Source organism: Biomphalaria glabrata, chromosome 17, assembly GCF_947242115.1.
Source record: "Biomphalaria glabrata chromosome 17, xgBioGlab47.1, whole genome shotgun sequence".
Taxonomy (NCBI): domain Eukaryota; kingdom Metazoa; phylum Mollusca; class Gastropoda; family Planorbidae; genus Biomphalaria; species Biomphalaria glabrata.
Genome location: NC_074727.1, coordinates 13809350 through 13828043, shown reverse-complemented (window position 1 = coordinate 13828043; position 18694 = coordinate 13809350). Strand labels below are relative to the sequence as shown.

The window sequence follows — 18694 nt, the reverse complement described above, 5'->3', positions numbered from 1 at the left end:
TGCAACCGTGACATGGTGGCCATTGCCTTGGCTATCCTGTTGCTTATGTCTTTATCCAGTAGAGTGTTGTTGGATATGATGGAGCCAAGGTAACAAAAGTGATCAACAATTTCTAGTGGTTGGCCATTAATGCTTACTTGAGGTGCAGTGTTTGTGTTTTGGACAAGTATCTTAGTCTTGCTTTGACTGATGTTTAAGCCGAACTTCTGGCAAGCAGCAGATAGTTTGTCAACCATGGACTGTAGCTGAATATCAGAATCAGCCACAATAGCTGCATCATCAGCATACAGGACTTCCCTGACGAGTAGCTTCCTAACCTTGGTTTTTGCCCGGAGCCTTGATACATTAAATAGTTTTCCTGAGGATCTTGTATGGAGAAACACACCTTCGTTTATGTCGCTGTACGCATAATGCAGTAGACAGGAGAAGAATATGCCAAACAGAGTAGGTGCGAGCACACATCCCTGCTTGACACCACTGCAAACCTCAAAAGGTGCTGATTGGGCTCCATTGAATTTGACAGTACATTTAGTTTCCTCGTGAAAACACTCAATTAACTTCAGTAGTTTGGGAGGGCAACCTATTTTCCTCAGGAGTTTGAAAAGGCCACTTCTGCTGACCATGTCAAAAGCTTTAGTCAGATCAACAAAAACAATGTAAAGGGGTCTGTCTCTCTCTCTGAATTTCTCCTGTAGTAGTCGTAGAGAAGATATCATGTCTATAGTGGATCTACCGCTCCTGAATCTACACTGAGACTCTGGGTAGACTCTAGAAGCTATCACTTGCAGCCTGGATAGTGCCACTCTAGCAAAGATTTTGCCCACTATACTGATGAGAGAGATACCCCTATAGTTGTTGCAGTCACTCCGATCTCCTTTGTTCTTGTATATTGTGACTATAGTTGCGTCACGCATGTCCTGTTGGACATGACCTGTTTCCCAACAGCGGCAGAGGAGAATATAGAGTTCAGGGAGCAGGAGTGATTCGTTGACTTTCATTACTTCCACTGGGATACCATCAGTCCCAGGAGATTTTCTATTTTTTAAGCAGTTAATTGTTTTTTTGAGGTCACAGGCTCGGAAGCTCATCTACGCATTCCAGTACTGGAAGATCTGGTAGAGAAGCCAGGGCGACATCGTCTACTGTATTCTGTGTGGCATAGACTTCGAGGTAGTGTTCTGTCCATTGTTCTAGCTGCTTGGTTTGTTCTGTAATTTTTTCTCCTGATTTGGATAGAAGGGGGGCAGGCTTAGGCACTGTTGGACCCAGGGCCGCTTTAATGACATCAAATAGAGCTTTGCTATTTCCTGAGTGGAGACTGTCTTGGATTCTGTTGCAGGTATCCCTCCAAAAGTTGTTAGCACATTTTCTAGCCATTTGTTTCGCCTCTTTATTAGCACTTTTGAAGGCCTCCAAAGATTTTGGATTAGGCTTTGTCTTGTGAGCGAGGTGTGCAGATCGTTTTTTCTCGATGCAAAGTTCCATATGTGCTAGATTCGCCTCAAACCAGTCTACATTTTTGTGTTTTTGAGGCCCAAGGGTGGTGATTGCCGAACTGTAGATTACGTCTCTTAATTTCTCCCATCTGATAGAGATGTCTTCTTCATCACTTAACGAGGGGATTGAACTGTTTAGGAGCTCGCCAAAGAGTGCACACTTCTCTGGGTCACCTACATGGTTGACGTTAATTCGCTTAGTTCTGGGTTGAGTGGAAGTGTAAGCCTTCTTGAGAAGTAGCTTGATTTTGCTTAGCACTAGTGAATGGTCCGCACTATGGTATGAACGGGTGTGGATGACACTTTTCAGATCCATCCTTCGGGTGATGCAGAGGTCAAGCTGGTGCCACCTTTTTGAGCTTGGGTGCTGCCAAGAGACTTTATGGCGTTCCTTGCCAGAGAAGAATGTATTTGTTACACACAGTTCATGAGAGCTACAGAACTCGAGTAGCCTTTGGCCATTGTCATTTATTTTGCCAACACCATGAAATCCCAAGCATTTTGGCCATGCATCATTTCTATCACCAACACGGGTATTAAAGTCTCCATTTATATAGAGGTGCTCGGATTTTGGAATACTTTTAATTACGTCCTCTAGAGCTTGAAAGAATCTGTCTTTGTCCTCTTCTGTTGCAGCAAGGGTTGGTGAGTAAGCACAGATTATATTAACTTTGCCTTGCGGTGATGCTAATTTCATGTGTGCTACTCTTTCATTGCCAATGGGAAACATTGCAATACAGGGGACGAGACTGTTTCTTATTGCGAAGCCAAAGCCATGTATTCTAGGGCTTTGTTCTGGTTTTCCTTGCCAGTAGAATGTATAGTTGCTTTCTGTAAGAGATCCACTGTCTGCCAGTCTGGTTTCTTGCAGGCAGGCCACATCAATGTTTAGTCTGCTGAGTTCTCTGTCGATGATAGCTGTTTGTCGCATGTCGGTGACGAGTTCAGGGTCAGTATTGAAGCCAGGACATTATCCGTATGTTCCAGCTTGCTAAACGCATTAATGTTGAGGGTTTTCTTTTGATTTTATTTGCAGGTGCGGGTGAGCAGCTTGCTTTTTTATTTTGTCTTAGCACCAAGCACCCAGTGGTGCGGCAAGCTGTGGCGGGATAGCACTTTATTGTCCGAGGGCTGCTCGGACAGCCCAGGCTTTCCCCCAGCAATGGAGAGGTCACTCCATCTCTGACAGTAATGTCTTTGAAAAAAACACGGAGAGTGGTAGTTACCGGTGATAAGTTCCTAGCTGATTGGCGTAAGCTGGAACGCCAGGGACCACTCTTGACGGTAGGAGGGGCTTTTTAGCCTCACTGGATAGCTACTGCCTGCCTTAAGCCGAGCAGCCCTCGGACAATATGTGTATATATATATATAGGTCTGTGAATCGATCAATAGCGGTTAAGAATAATTTGTTTCCGATATCCAGTCTAGATATAATATATATAGGTCTTTGTGATAGCCATATACATCCAGACATAGAAGAGTGCGCAAAATGTTTCTCAATGTCTATTTATTTATTTCCCTCTTTATGGAAATCTTCGCTGACGTATGTGTGTTTTAAAATAAAGTTTGTCTAGTCCTCCAGGCCAATTTTAAATAAAATTCTTATTATACTTTGAAAAATTACAATTTTTTTTTGTATGTGTGTAGTTCTTCTCCCTAGATATACTTAAACTGTCAAATCTCCTGGAAAATTGTTAGAGCCGTTTTCGAGAACCCTGTTCACCATGTTTTTTTTCCTTTGATCCGATGAAGAAATTAAAAGCTGAACAGAATTGTAAAAAAAAAGAGGCTAAACGTAGATGCCTTTACTCTCTCCGTCGTCAATTAGTTCTTCGATTCGCAAGGGCCGCCAATATTTCTCTCTCCGTCGTCAATTTGATCTTTGATTTGCAAAGGCCCCCAATATTTGCTCTCGTTGTCGTCAATTAGTTCTTCGATTCGCAAGGGCCGCCAATATTTCTCTCTCCGTCGTACATTAGAGCTTTGATTCGCAAGGAACGCCAATATTTCTCTTTGCGGCGCCAATTAGTTCTTTGATTCGCAAGGGCCGCCAATAATTGCTCTCTTCATCGTCAATTCGTTTTTTGATTTGCAAAGGCCGCCAATATTTGCTCTCTCCTTTGTTAACTTCTTTTAGATAACTTTTTTTTATATCAGCTTACAGTCAAAAACAAACAAAATAAACACACGAGTGGACACGTTGAACGAGGGTGTCATGTGGCCAGCACATCGAGGACCTTTTACTTTACAGAACTAAAGTCAGGTACCCATTAGAGTTGGTTGAAATCAAGGCGTCCTGATAATCCAAGACCAGTCTTCACCGAGATTCTAGCCTGGGACCTCTTGGTTTGGAAGCCAAGTGCGCTAGCACCCAGCCACCACGAGCCTAACAAAGGTGTTTGCTTTATTACCTATCTCTTTTTTTTCTCACAGATGCTACAGCTTACCTTTACATCATCTGCCCTATAGATCGCAAGGTCTGAATGGGGGGGGGGCAATCAAACCAAGTGGTGTGTGAATCATTTCAAGGGTGTGACTTAATCACGTGCAGTCACATAACTGGAACTTATGACCGAAAAGTAGAAACCGAGTACAAAGTCAGAAAAGAAACTGTTCGCTTACAAAACTAGTATGATAAATGTTGAATGTTCCCTTGCACTTTAGTCACCACTATTACGTAGGCGTCGTTGTCAAGGTAGTTAAGGGGACTTCACTTTCATAAATCTGGGTCACCTACTTCATAATTGGAATTTAAAAAACAAAAAAAAAAACAAAATAAGTTCGCATAAACGTTTTGATATTTAGTTTTCTAGGACGATAAAGTACAAGCTGACATGACACATTAAAAAAAAAACCTAACCTTTAACCCCATGTCATGGTTGCGTTATTCTCTATGACGCTTTTCTTCCTCGAAGACCATTTCAAAGACAAAGTTATTGAGTGACAGATTTAAAGGGTTCTTACAGTCCAGATTGCGTAGCAACTTTTTTTTTTTTTTTTTTTTTTTTTTAAATCTTATAAATTCCTATTTAAAGTAACATGCTCATCGAAATGCACTTAAATGGCGTAAGTATCAGGCTGAAGCTTCTATTTTTTGATGTAATATAGTTATAAACATTTTTTTAACATCCTCTTTTACAAGATCTAGATAAAATAGATCTAGATAAAATATTATTTTGTTAAATTACTGTAATTTATTATTATTTTTTTAAAATTGTGCCTCAAAACCGTTTAGCAGTCTTTATTGGTAGTTTAATATTTGTAATTACTTGCTACTCGCTAAATATGCAAAACATCTACCTGGATAATTATCTTTTATTTACTATATGTACACATTAAGTACAGAATTGAACTAAAGACTTATCGCTTTTTCTTTTCATGCTTCAGAAAATGCAAACATTTCCCTGTTCAGTGTTAGAAATATCTATACGGAATAACAGTCTCTATTCTATTATTAATATTTTTAACATCACATCTCTCTCTCTACAAAAATTGCATATCATACAAAATTTGCATATTATACCAAAGTTTGAATATTATAGAAAATTTACAGATTATACTCTATTTACAGTTTCCTTATTAAGCTTCAAATTTAAAAAAAGAAGATGGGGAATTGCTGCCAACGGTAAGATGTGTATTTCATTTTGTGTGTGAATTTGTACAATCTAAAATATATATATATATATAATAAGGCTTGTCTTTGAGTCCGAAGATTAGTGAGGAATACAGCATTTATCGTGGCTGAGCAGCCCCAGCTGTGACCTGCATATTTTGCCACATCCAGGGCAAGCATAACCATTGTCCGATTTATATATATATATATATATATATATAGGCTATATTGTGTAGGCCACAAGCTGAGGAGTTTCCTAGAGGATTTTGCAATGAGGGTGGTCCTGAAGGGCCGGCCTTAGGTATATGGAGGCCCTAGGCAAAGTGGCATTGGTGGCCCCAAACGAAAATTAATAATAAACAACGAAAAAAAAAATCTTAAAAAACATATCTGTATCTATATCGAAATCAATCAAATATGTTTTCGGCACGCTCTTTATTTCTAACTGAAGATGACCATAAGCCTAGATCTTTCCAATCGAAGCCGATATGTTAACTTTTGATCTGCATGGATTGAGCCTGAAGATTCCGAGACCGTGTTCATGACATTTCCTTACTAATTAGCCGATTCATTAACCACTTCTTCTTCTGATGCACCAAACTGGAAATAACGTCTCGACATTTGCACCAAAAGGTCGTCTAACACATTGACACTCTGACAAGTAAATCTAAATTTTTGTTAATTAGTTTTTTTGAGTCAAGGTTAAAACTTAAAGCTGACGTTGCAGACATAGCGCATTGAACTTTGCTATGTTTGAGATTTGATACAAATTTCGCTGTTTTTTTTTCTCTAAAAATATTTTTAGTCCTATGCGAAGCCCCCACCGATCGGAGGCCCTAGGCGGCTGCTTAGTTTGCCAATGCCTAAGGCCGGCCCTACGTCCTGATACCTAAATCGCAGCATATATCTTTCACGTGATTTTGATATTTTTCCTCTGACACCTACAGAACTCTCCCACCGAAGGGTAACCGGTAAGTCTTGGACTGTGTCTTGAGAATACTGGATGAAAACACATCCTGAATTTAGGCTACTTTCATATCACACACAAAGTCTGAAATTCTCAGGGCGGATTTTCTTTTATAGCAAATAGAATTAACTAGTCTTTGGATAATAATCCAGACATCCAACGAAATAATTTTTTTATATTTCTAATTTTTAAAAATGTTTTAATCTTTTTTTTTTTTTTCATTTTAAGATAGTGGTACTGCGATGTCAAAGACAAATGTTTTTAAAGTTTATTAATTAATTAATTAAAATTATTATTATGTTAGAAACGAACGACTATTTATTCTCTGGCACTGCCATGGTTGAGTTTCGTTAAAGAGAAACAAAATTCATTGTAGTCCTTTTATCAGTGTCCGCTGAGGAATTTTCTGGTGATGTGTCAGGTCTGTAACAGTACCGCCCTCTGAACGGCAACTAAAATCTTCTTAGGGATGTTAAGGGCCTCGAAGGTATCTGTGAGGTCGGTTGTCATTATCCCCTAAATAAACCGTGAATAGAGAAAATACCTATATTTATTGTTGTATATATAGGTTTGTGGTTTTATATTTTATAACTTTCGTAACTTCTTTTATAGAAAAATGACTTTTGTAATTTCTTTTACTAAAAATTTGAGCTATTCGCTTGTGACACATAGAGTAGAGTCACTATTGCGGAACAGTTTGCAGCTACTTTTAGTTTTCAATTTTTTGCTCCGTAATGGCTAGACCTATGGAAAAACTAAAAGTATCTAGGCATTGCCCATCCATTTTCAACAGATATTTAAATTTTACATTCAATTCGACTGAGATATGGGTAGTCACAATTACGGAACAGGATTTTTAAAGAAGTCACAATTGCGGAACACGGTAAAAATGTCGGAACAAAGCCTATATAAAGCATATATTTTATTAGTCTAATACTTGAACTCCTTATCCTTTACATTAACTTTATTTTATTAAAGCTTAAGACAACACATTGTCACTTTTAGATTCTCTACCTCTTCTTTAATAGTATTTGACGTCACACTACCCTGATTTTACTTACAAGGTTTTTTTCCACTATTCTTTTATTCTTTTTTGTTGTATTAATATTATATATATATATATGGTATTATGATTTGTCTTCTTTTTGCTGGACGTATGGTAATCATAAATTATATATTATATGTAATATTATTCTATAAATGTTTTTAAATTTATGTATACTAATACAAACTCATATTTAAATTCCGATATCTAAATCACTATATATATATATATATGTAAATATTAAGCTAAATGATAGTAAATGAGCAGGTCAAATAAATAAAAATCTATAGTGTTCCACAATTGTGACTATCTTTAAAAAGGTAAAAACAGGATAAACACCTCCTAATTTTTTTTAAATTGAATTCCTGGTAGATAGCTATGAAATGAAGTTTTTCCTCGTCCATTTATAAACCGAAAAATAGGTGTATCATGCAGGTGATGTGTCATTATCTTTTTAAAAAGCCTTAAGCCATGGCCTATGCGGTTCTCCTGGTACGTGAAAAATAATTGATGATTCCACACCTGTCAACTTTAACCAGGAGTCAAAATTAATTTTTTGCTGTGAAAGGAAAACCCTTATATTGGAAATGTAGAGAAATGGACCATACGCACTACCGTTACAGTAGTTTAGCAGAAAATTTCAAAATAAATAAGATTTTAACTAATTTCGACGAGCTGTTCCGCAAACATGCCTGCTCCGCAATAGTGACTCTACTCTATATGATGTTTACGTTCAGCAGCCCAGTGATGATTTTCAAGGTAAATTAAACAATGTCAAGGACGTTAAATTGAAATTCAAAATTGCCAACCAAATAAAAGAAACGGAAGAGCCTGAAACTTTTTGTTTGACTCTGCAGTGTCACAGATGACACACAAAGTATCATTTAAGTTTCATTTAACTTTTGGAAAACATAACGTATTGATAGCGTATTGATAGCGTATTGATAGCGTATTGATAACGTATTGATAGCGTATTGATAACGTATTGATAGCGTATTGATAGCGTATTGATAGCGTATTGATAGCGTATTGATAGCGTATTGATAGCGTATTGATAACGTATTGATAGCGTATTGATAACGTATTGATAGCGTATTGATAGCGTATTGATAACGTATTGATAGCGTATTGATAACGTATTGATAACGTATTGATAGCGTATTGATAACGTATTGATAACGTATTGATAGCGTATTGATATGTATTGATAACGTATTGATAGCGTATTGATAGCGTATTGATAGCGTATTGATAACGTATTGATAGCGTATTGATAACGTATTGATAGCGTATTGATAACGTATTGATAGCGTATTGATAGCGTATTGATAGCTTATTGATAACGTATTGATAGCGTATTGATAACGTATTGATAGCGTATTGATAACGTATTGATAGCGTATTGATAACGTATTGATAGCGTATTGATAACGTATTGATAACGTATTGATAGCGTATTGATAACGTATTGATAACGTATTGATAACGTATTGATGATAACGTATTGATAGCGTATTGATAACGTATTGATAACGTATTGATAACGTATTGATAACGTATTGATAACGTATTGATAACGTATTGATAGCGTATTGATAACGTATTGATAACGTATTGATAGCGTATTGATAACGTATTGATAACGTATTGATAGCGTATTGATAGCGTATTGATAACGTATTGATAACGTATTGATAACGTATTGATAAAGTATTGATAACGTATTGATAACGTATTGATAACGTATTGTGTATTGATAACGTATTGATAACGTATTGATAACGTATTGATAACGTATTGATAACGTATTGATAGCGTATTGATAACGTATTGATAACGTATTGATAACGTATTGATAACGTATTGATAACGTATTGATAACGTATTGATAGCGTATTGATAACGTATTGATAACGTATTGATAGCGTATTGATAACGTATTGATAACGTATTGATAACGTATTGATAGCGTATTGATAGCGTATTGATAACGTATTGATAACGTATTGATAACGTATTGATAAAGTATTGATAACGTATTGATAACGTATTGATAACGTATTGTGTATTGATAACGTATTGATAACGTATTGATAACGTATTGATAACGTATTGATAACGTATTGATAACGTATTGATAACGTATTGATAGCGTATTGATAACGTATTGATAACGTATTGATAACGTATTGATAACGTATTGATAACGTATTGATAGCGTATTGATAACGTATTGATAACGTATTGATAACGTATTGATAACGTATTGATAACGTATTGATAACGTATTGATATTAATTTGTTTTTCACACCGGATACACCAAAAAACTTGCTATTTTAATTTTTTTTCCGCCATGTATGCAGGGGCGGACTGGCTATATGGGCACACGGGCCCGGTGCTACCAAATGGGCCGGTTTGGTCGCGACCAAAGAAAAGTTGTTTTTTTTCAATGCAGACAACCATAAAAAAAAGTGACAGCAGCGAGACACAGATGCCCGAACACGTTTACTTTTTTTTTTTTTCATTATTATTACATTTAATTTTGATTGAAATTCAACAAGAATATCAGAAAATGTACACTACACACTGTAGCCTACGTATTATTATTTGCAAAACGTTAGACCGTACTTTCTGCTATGCACGAGCGGCATGGACTTCAACACTGACAGTTAATGGATATCTTTGGGGGAAAAATCACCAATTGGCCACACAATACTCTTGGCAATCTTGAAGAATTAGAAGAAATGAAGGCAACGATAACAGCATAAGCTTCATGTAGTAAAACATTTTTAATGTTATTTGTTTAGCTGCTTGTTTAAATAATGTACTTCGTGTAATGTCCAGGTAAACAGGAAAAACTAAATGTACTCTATTAGAAAATACGTTAAGAAAATAATTTAAAAGCGTTTGCATTTCGTTCAGTTTAGCGCTCTCTTTTACTGTGCAATTTGATTAAATAGATTGGTGTGAGAGTTTGGAAACAGCCCTTTCTTAATAGGCCTAGATGTTTTTTTTGTTTTTTTTTATAATTTGTTATATAATGTGGACGCGCGGTGGCTGAGTGGCAAGACGCTTGGCTTTCATACTGATGAAGACTAAGATTTTTAATTTCGGGATCTTTGGTTGCCTCTCAGCTCTAATGGGTATCTGACATTAGTTGGGGAAAGTAAAACGGTTAATCGTAGTTCTGGCCACATGACAATCTCATTAACCGTGGGCCACAGAAACAGGTGACCTTTACATCATCGGCCCTATAGATCGCAAGGTATGAAAGGGGAACTTTTCTATAATGTATATGCCACATATACAAGTTTTATTTTTTTAAGGTACTGAAGTCTATTTGACATCACCTAGTATTTTAAACTTCAGTCTGATTTGAACTTTTTTTTTTTATTACAGAAACTTAAGTTTACTAGAATGCGAAGTATATGTGTGTGTTTTTTTTTTTAAAGTTGTCTAACAGATAGATCATTAGAAGAAACTCGAAGCAAAGGAGTGTCGACAGAATCATATGAGTACTCGAATAGATTTGATGTTTTGGAATCTGAAAAAGTTGAATCTCCGACTTGGTTTCAACAATTCACACCAAATGCTGCCGAAATCAGGCCACAGTCTCAAGTCTATCATCACAAAGTTTCTCTGTCTGTGCCAGTTTGTACTGTTGGAAGGGTAAGTAACTTGTGAAATTACTTTTTTGAATAACGTTTTATCTCTATCTAGTTTTATCTACGTTGTGTAGCATTTTAACCTCATCTTAACAAACAAATCAATCAATAATGATAAATGCAATTTTTATTGGCTAAGCATTGTCAATACATGGAATAGAAAAAAGCGAAATTTTAATAAGCTTGTCGTGTGACTATGTCGTGGCTGAGTGGTCAAGCGCTTAGTTTTCGACCCTGGATCCTGGGTTTGAATCTCGGTGAAGTCTGGGATTTTGAATTTCGGGATTTGTAGGGCGCTCCTGAGTCTGCCCAACTCTAATGGGTACCGGTCTTTAGTTGGGGAAAGTAAAGGCGGTGGGTTGTTGTGCTTGCCACGTAACACCCTGCTCGTTAAGAAAAGGATGAACTATTCGAAATGTACTAAAACATTTTTTTTGAACAAATAATTTCCTTCAAAAGTTTGTTACCAGAAAAGATCTCTCCCATTAAGGTCCTTCCTCCCCCCCCCTCCACTTTTATTCTGCTAACTGACATGAAACACGTCAAATTTTTATAGGACCGTCCTTCAACATTCACAACTCTAGAGCTCATCAGGAGAGAACTCAACAAAGTCTTTCCGGACATCGCTGTCAAAGAAAAGGACCAAAATGGCGACGTTGCTTTGGTGAATCAATGGCAAGAAAGAACTGAAGATGCAAGTTAGTTCTCTTTGGTCTTTTTGTTAAATTAGTCTGTTTTGTAATTTTGTGCTTTGATCGTTAAATTAGCCTGTTTGGTAAATCTGTGTTTTTGTGCTTTGATCGTTAAATTAGCCTGTTTGGTAAACTGTGTTTTTGTGCTTTGATCGTTAAATTAGTCTGTTTGGTAAACCTGTGTTTTTGTGCTTTGATCGTTAAATTAGTCTGTTTGGTAAACCTGTGTTTTTGTGCTTTGATCGTTAAATTAGTCTGTTTGGTAAACCTGTGTTTCTGTGCTTTGATCGTTTAATTAGTAAAACCTGTGAATTTGTGTTCTGCTTACTAAATTGGTTATTAGCTTGTTTAATACATTAGTTTTTATATGTTTGTTAAAATTGTTAAATAAGGAATTTCTAGCTGGGTTTAACAACTTGTTTCTCTTGTTTAAAGTTGATGAGTCTGGTCAGATAACACCGTCTATTGAAACCTGTATTGAATGTATGAAGAAAAATCCAGACGACTTTAGAAAACAATTGATTTACTCTGAGCACATTGGAACTTTAGCAGATCAAGGTTGGTAGACCTTCATATGACACAGTTCATTGGAATGTAATAACTTGATTGAATTAAAAGTTTTAAATATTGTATTATGTTTCTGTTGGTTTGACGTTTTGCAGAATTTCTAAGCTTTTTACTTTGCAAGTCAGACGCCATTGCTTGTCTACTGACAGCCTTGAAAGCATTCCCTGATAAATTAGAATTGAATCTCACTGTATTTTCCTGTCTGCTGAAGTTGGCTTCTGTTTCAGGTCAGTGTGACTATGCATCTTAAACATAGATTTGTCCTTTGTACTAAATATACAAATGAACTTATAATTTAGGTCACATTACACTAGTTTAACTTTGGCTTGTACATAGATATCACATGTCGTTGTTTAGCTGTGAGTCTATTGTTAAGTTTTGCTATATTATTATTCACTTGTTGTTTAACAAAACCAAATAATAAAGTAACAGACATTGCTTGTCAGGATTGCCTCCAGCGAGCAGTATTAACAAAATGTGGTGAAGTGTCACTATTGGTGTATTAAATAAATGTAGAAGTTACCGATCCAAACTGCTACACTTCGTAAAAGCTTTTTTTAAAAAGTACTTTAATGTTTTTCTTGTTATCTACAGCGGCTAACTGTTCTCACATTGTGGAACACGGTGGGGTCAGTGTCATCAAAAACACGCTGAGAAGATTCACTGATTCCACAGAGTTACTCAGACTCGTACTAAGAACGACCAAGTTTATATCAGCGGCAGGTAACACGATATGATGTCCATTATGGTTGGTTAAAATGTTCCCAATGTTATTACATTTCCCCAGCTTCAGAAGACGAACAATAAAAGACTGACACAATAGATATAAGAATAAGGAACACAACAAGGAGAAAACTAAAGAAAACACACAACACTAATCTTAAGGAATCACTAATACAGAACTACGCTTCCCTTTTCTCTATTTAGTGATCGAAATGTGATGTCATGACATCATAGACTCAGCAAGTCATCCATCAACCCAACCAATAGCTCGTTGCCACGTCACGGGTCTGCACGACGTGGCAACGAGCTATTAGCCTCCACTGCCCACAGGTTGCGACGTCGCAGGTCAGTGTTGAGGCCTATTACGAATGGTCTCACCCGACCGGGCCGAACACGGACTGCTATATAAGGTCAAGGTTTTGGCGGAAAGATTTTACGCGAGAAGAATTAAGTAATTTCTCTCGCTCCTCGCTGATCTGTATTTTAAATCTTATGTTTGCTATGTTGTAAAAAAAAATAAATTTGCAAATGTCAATCTACTCTCCGGAGTAGCTGATCTGTAATTTAATGAGAGATAATATATTACGTCTTTTAATCGTATTTATTTTTTTGCTTTGATGTAAACATTTTGCTTTCAAATGTAAACCTACTCTCTAGAGGAGCTTGTCGCAACTCTGTCAGGCTGTGACCTTCATTGCGAGATCTTCCAGGCCCTGAACAGACATAAAGCCGATAGAGACGTCGTCACGGAAACTTGCTACATTCTGGGCAACTTACTATTTGCTGGTAAGACGATGATTAGTGATTCTAGAGGAAACGTGTAACCATGCAGCGAGATGTGCAGGCCACACCTGGGGCTACGTAGACATTCTCTGATCAAGTTGAAATTTTGTGATAATTATTTAATTTTGTTTTAAATAGAAAAAGGGTAGCTAAACATGTAATCTTAATACATATGGCAGCTATTGAACGTTGTCTCCCTTCACTGAATATAAGCTTTGATTTAAAAAAAAAACTATTTTTATAACAATACCTCTTTTCAAGTCAGAACAGGTGAGTGGTGGCGGAGGGTGGAACCTGGACATTGATCTCAAAAAACGTCTCGAAAGATTTTTCTAAAAAATTTAACATTTGATGTATATCGCTGAGAAAAGAATTATTAGCACATTGGACACACGGGAAAAACTCTAGTTTAAACGTTATCATTTTTTGTAAGTAAAAAAAAAAAAGAAATTTAAATTTGGCTAGAAAACTAGATCTAGGTCTAGATCCAGGTTTTGAAAGGATTATTGCGTTTGGGAGGTTCCGAATGTAAGGCGTTATTGATTCAAGGGTTTAATAAAATTAAATTTTGCGCATCGTCTTCTTAATCTAGATGTAAAGGTCAATCATTGGAATATTATAAAGTCTAGTAGATTCACTTAACCAGGATTCTTTCTCGGGGATGGGGAGGTGTTAAAAATGTTGCATTGTTTTTTAATCTAACATTCATTAGTCATTAACGGAAGAATAGCCGCTCTGTATGTGTTAGGGAGGTATTGTATTTTTAAACAAATATTTATCGTATTTTTCTAGTTTACGTTTTGCTTGTTTATACAATTTACTTCTTTTAGCTTAAAAACTCTTTATGGGTTCTGGACACTCGACGAAAACAATTTTCCTAGAAATTTGACACTTTACGTATATAATTGGGAAAACAATTACTAGCTAATTGGTCATACAGATCTAACTAGAATTTGACCGTTCTAGAGTCATCTTATAATTAAATTTGGCTTACCACTTTTGATTCTGCAGACGGCTTCAGCGGGAATTCCCGCACTAGACTCAAACGTTTGTTTGAATTCAGTAAGTTGTTGGATAAATAGGAACATCTTTGCGCAGCGTCTTATGTAGAAATCATTAGCTGGTCTGTTAACTTGATTGTGCAAGGCTCACTGGAAAGACTTTTTGAAATAGTTAAGAAATAAACAAGAAATAAACAGAATGAGAAATCACAGACCACCGTCAACTTCATAAAAGTTGATAAAAAGAAATAACATTTTATGTTACTTGTTTACTAAGTTAAAAAGTTGGATTATTGAAATAAAATTTGATTTTAAAAACAATAGTAAGCGCTCAACTGTTAAAAAGCCCTCTTTTTTTTTTAAATATTTTATGAAAGATAGCTCTTACCTGGTAGTGAAACGTCCTACTAGGCTGTGTAAGGTGTGTAGATTGGGCGTGTAATTTGTTAATCGAGGTCAAACTCCTTCGTTTTTTAAATAGATTTTAAATTATTTATTCTTTTAATTGAATTGGTTCTTACCATAGTTTTGGGAAGCTTTTTCTAGGCTTACATTAAACAAAACTGCAAGTTAAATTCTTTTCATTTCGTCTTCAGAGAAAACTGGCCAACAACTGCTTCGGTTTGGAGGATTGCCCACAATTATCAGTCTAGTAGAAAAATACTCCGATGACGTCATTATTATGGAAAATGTCTGCAGAGTTTTAGGGTGTTTTGCAAACAATGGTAATTTTGTTTTTCAATGTATGACGTAACTCCTTCTTTCGCCGTCCTGAGGGAGGTTTGGTAATGAGGTCGTAAGTAATGTTACCCTTTCAGACCTTAAGATCTATATGGCAGATGATGTTACGGTCATCCATTGTTTCTGTGGCCCACGGTTAGCGATGATGTCATGGGATAAGCACAACGACCAACTGCTTTTACTTTTCCCCAACAATTGTCACGTGGGTGGACTCAGGGGCTCCCTAAAAATCCTGAAATTTAAAATCCGAGACTCCTTGGATAAAAAAAGTAAATTTCAATTTTGTTCAAACCTGACGAGCAGGGTGTCGCCAATCTGAAGGAACATCCGAAACGTGCAAAACAAAGTGTTCCTTTTTTTTGTTTATGTAAACGTCATTTTAGTGACTAAAGAGGAGCACAATCTTATTAACTATGAGTTTGACTTTGCGCTGTGAAGTTTATTTTTCGCCTTGAAAAGCAGACTACACTCAAGGCGTGGGCAGTTGGGTCCATTGCTGCATTATCTGCTTACTTTCGATTTTGTTTTTGTTTTCAATTTCAAGCGCTGGTATTTCCCAGTTCATGTATGTCGAATTCACAAGAATACATGAGACCACCAGCAGCAACAACAACGATACACTTGATAAAACTATATAGAGTCATAGACTAATAAAGCTAATGCTGCAGACTTGCCAAATTGTTCGAAAATTCCCCACTAGAGACTCCTTCAGTTCAGTATATTTCATGAATCATATCAAATAGAATTTCTGTTTTCTGGCAATGACAATGCCCCCAAAGACGCTAATCTGGTATCTAATTAAATTAAATTGATTACATCCAATCCTCAATGAACAACGAGTAGCTAAGTCTATATTTTGAAGCGTTCTAGGCAGGGCTGGATTTAGATTTCATAAGGACATTAAGCTATTTGAGAGGGCCCCTTGTAATCAGCATAAGGCAACTTTTTCCTTTTCTTTTACTACAAAACAATTTTTGGGGGCACCTTAAGCAAGTGGGGCCCTAAGCTATAGCCTATGTTGCCTATAGGTAACGCCAGCACTGTTTCTAGGTCATCGCGATGCACTCACATTTAGATTTTATATTTCAGATCAAACACACCTCGCTGTTTGTCAGGCTGGTGCAACACAAGTGATAGTAAAAGTCTTGACGTCTGCTATTTCCAGTGTGCCAGTCTTTGAAAGCAGTTTATGGGCTCTGGCGTGTCTCACGGTTTCAGGTTTGACCTTGACCTTTGTTCCGCTAAGTGAGGAGCCGTATTTATGGAAGGTGTCAGTCACCGCCAAACAAAAGATGTCCATAGCTAAACCTATAGCCTACATTTATTTTATTAGCCAATACAGGCTAAACTATTTAAATCATTTCATGTGCACAATCTCTGCTACATATAAATATTGAAAGTTCCAGGTTTACGTTAGGCACAAGGAGACAATATAGTTTGGTGGGAATCATCAGGCATTTTAATGTTTACATGCTATGATAATGCATAAGGGCGGACACCTTTTTTAAACTTTTAATATAGCCCAAATTTGTTTTTAGCTCTTTACTAACTCATACCGCTAATAATATGTATAGACTGTAGCCCGTTGCAGTAGCAATAGCCTTCTACACTAAATCATTTCATATCTTATATAACTTCAGCAATGTGTCTATATTCACAGAGTCCACGTGTCAAGATGTTGTGGCCCTCGGTGGTGTTGACACTGTCTTGAACATCCTGACAGAACATCCTCAATGTGAACTTGTACAGCTGTACGGAACCAGGACTTTATACAATATCAGCACTTTCGGTAAGTTGCTATAACACTCGCAGAATACCAGAACATAGAAACATTAAGTAGACATTCTCATGAAAATTAATTAATAATACATTAATAATAATAATAATAATAATCTTTATTATCCATGAGAAAATTCGTCTTACAATTTGTGCATTTAAAAAATATATTATAAGTAAAGTAACAAACTATAAATGCCTTGATTCACACTAGTTGTCCCTCAAACGTAACGTGTGAAATGCCAACATCGGACAGATCAATTCTAGTCTGTTGATTGAATTTTGTTCTATAAGGAGCACGCATCAAAGAGACCACATAGGACGTATGTCTCTTATTTGAAGGAACGTCTATAATTTATAAGATAATTTTAAGATACCTGGATGGATTTTTAAACATTTGTCAATAGAATGCTTATGTTATGTCTAATGAGAAACAATTTTAATTTTTTTACAATTGTAATAAATGCATTTGTAAATGTGTGAAATGGTTCGGTTCAAGAAAAGTGCTTGTGTAAATAAAAAGGTTTTATAGTTATCTAATGTTAGTTTCTCTCTACAAAGTATAAAGGGGACTAATTCAGCTTATAACACCACATCAGTCAAGTACAATTTATTTAACTTTTTCGAGATACCAAACAAAAGAATTAATTTTAAAAAGTTAATTAACTCATTTTTTTTTATTTGATTCATGTTGTGTCAGGTAAAAGAAATAATTGTGCCGAATTTCAGCTTGATCCAAGATTGGGTGTGGGAGAAAAAACGTGTAGGCCTACAAACCTTTTTACCAGACAGACAGACAAACAGAGTGAGTTTTGTAAAAAGAGCACCTGTCACATGATATCATGATATGTTTTAACTTCCACTCGATGGGATGACTCTCCAATTCATCCATACTATAAACTTCAGTTACTGGATTATGTTTAAACTGATGTTATTGGGTGGTGGGTTTAAACTGATGTTATTGGGTGGTGGGTTTAAACTGATTTTATTGGGTGGTGGGTTTAAACTGATGTTATTGGGTGGTGGGTTTAAACTGATTTTATTGGGTGGTGGGTTTAAACTGATTTTATTGGGTGGTGGGTTTAAACTGATTTTATTGGGTGGTGGGTTTAAACTGAGTTATTGGGTGGTGGGTTTAAACTGGTTTTATTGGGTGGTGGGTTTAAGCTTAGGTTATTGGGTGGTGGGTTTAAACTGATGTTATTGGGTGGTGGGTTTAAACTGATTTTATTGGGTGGTGGGTTTAAACTAATGTTATTGGGTGGTGAGTTTAAACTGAGGTTATTGTGTTGTGGGTTTAAACTGATGTTATTGGGTGGTGGGTTTAAACTGATGTTATTGGGTGGTGGGTTTAAACTGATTTTATTGGGTGGTGGGTTTAAACTGATGTTATTGGGTGGTGGGTTTAAACTGATTTTATTGGGTGGTGGGTTTAAACTGATTTTATTGGGTGGTGGGTTTAAACTGATTTTATTGGGTGGTGGGTTTAAACTGAGTTATTGGGTGGTGGGTTTAAACTGGTTTTATTGGGTGGTGGTTTTAAGCTTAGGTTATTGGGTGGTGGGTTTAAACTGATGTTATTGGGTGGTGGGTTTAAACTGATTTTATTGGGTGGTGGGTTTAA

At 36.3% G+C, this 18694-nt stretch overlaps 1 protein-coding gene across 2 annotated transcripts in view; it reads left to right on the top strand.

The window, feature by feature from the left end:
* Positions 1 to 18694, top strand: part of LOC106061569 (uncharacterized) — a 45246-nt gene that overhangs the window by 6302 nt on the left and 20250 nt on the right. The window contains exons 1-11 of one of the 2 annotated variants that reach the window (XM_056016350.1): positions 4509 to 4562; positions 5068 to 5121; positions 10575 to 10791; positions 11344 to 11485; positions 11915 to 12037; positions 12142 to 12273; positions 12641 to 12769; positions 13427 to 13555; positions 15150 to 15278; positions 16384 to 16512; positions 16955 to 17083. In XM_056016350.1, coding sequence (XP_055872325.1) covers positions 5102 to 5121; positions 10575 to 10791; positions 11344 to 11485; positions 11915 to 12037; positions 12142 to 12273; positions 12641 to 12769; positions 13427 to 13555; positions 15150 to 15278; positions 16384 to 16512; positions 16955 to 17083 — 1279 coding nt within the window. In that variant the 5' untranslated portion in view covers positions 4509 to 4562; positions 5068 to 5101. Of the gene's footprint in view, positions 1 to 4508; positions 4563 to 5067; positions 5122 to 10574; positions 10792 to 11343; positions 11486 to 11914; positions 12038 to 12141; positions 12274 to 12640; positions 12770 to 13426; positions 13556 to 15149; positions 15279 to 16383; positions 16513 to 16954; positions 17084 to 18694 lie in introns of those variants that run through there. The other variant, XM_056016349.1, reaches the window with a different exon arrangement.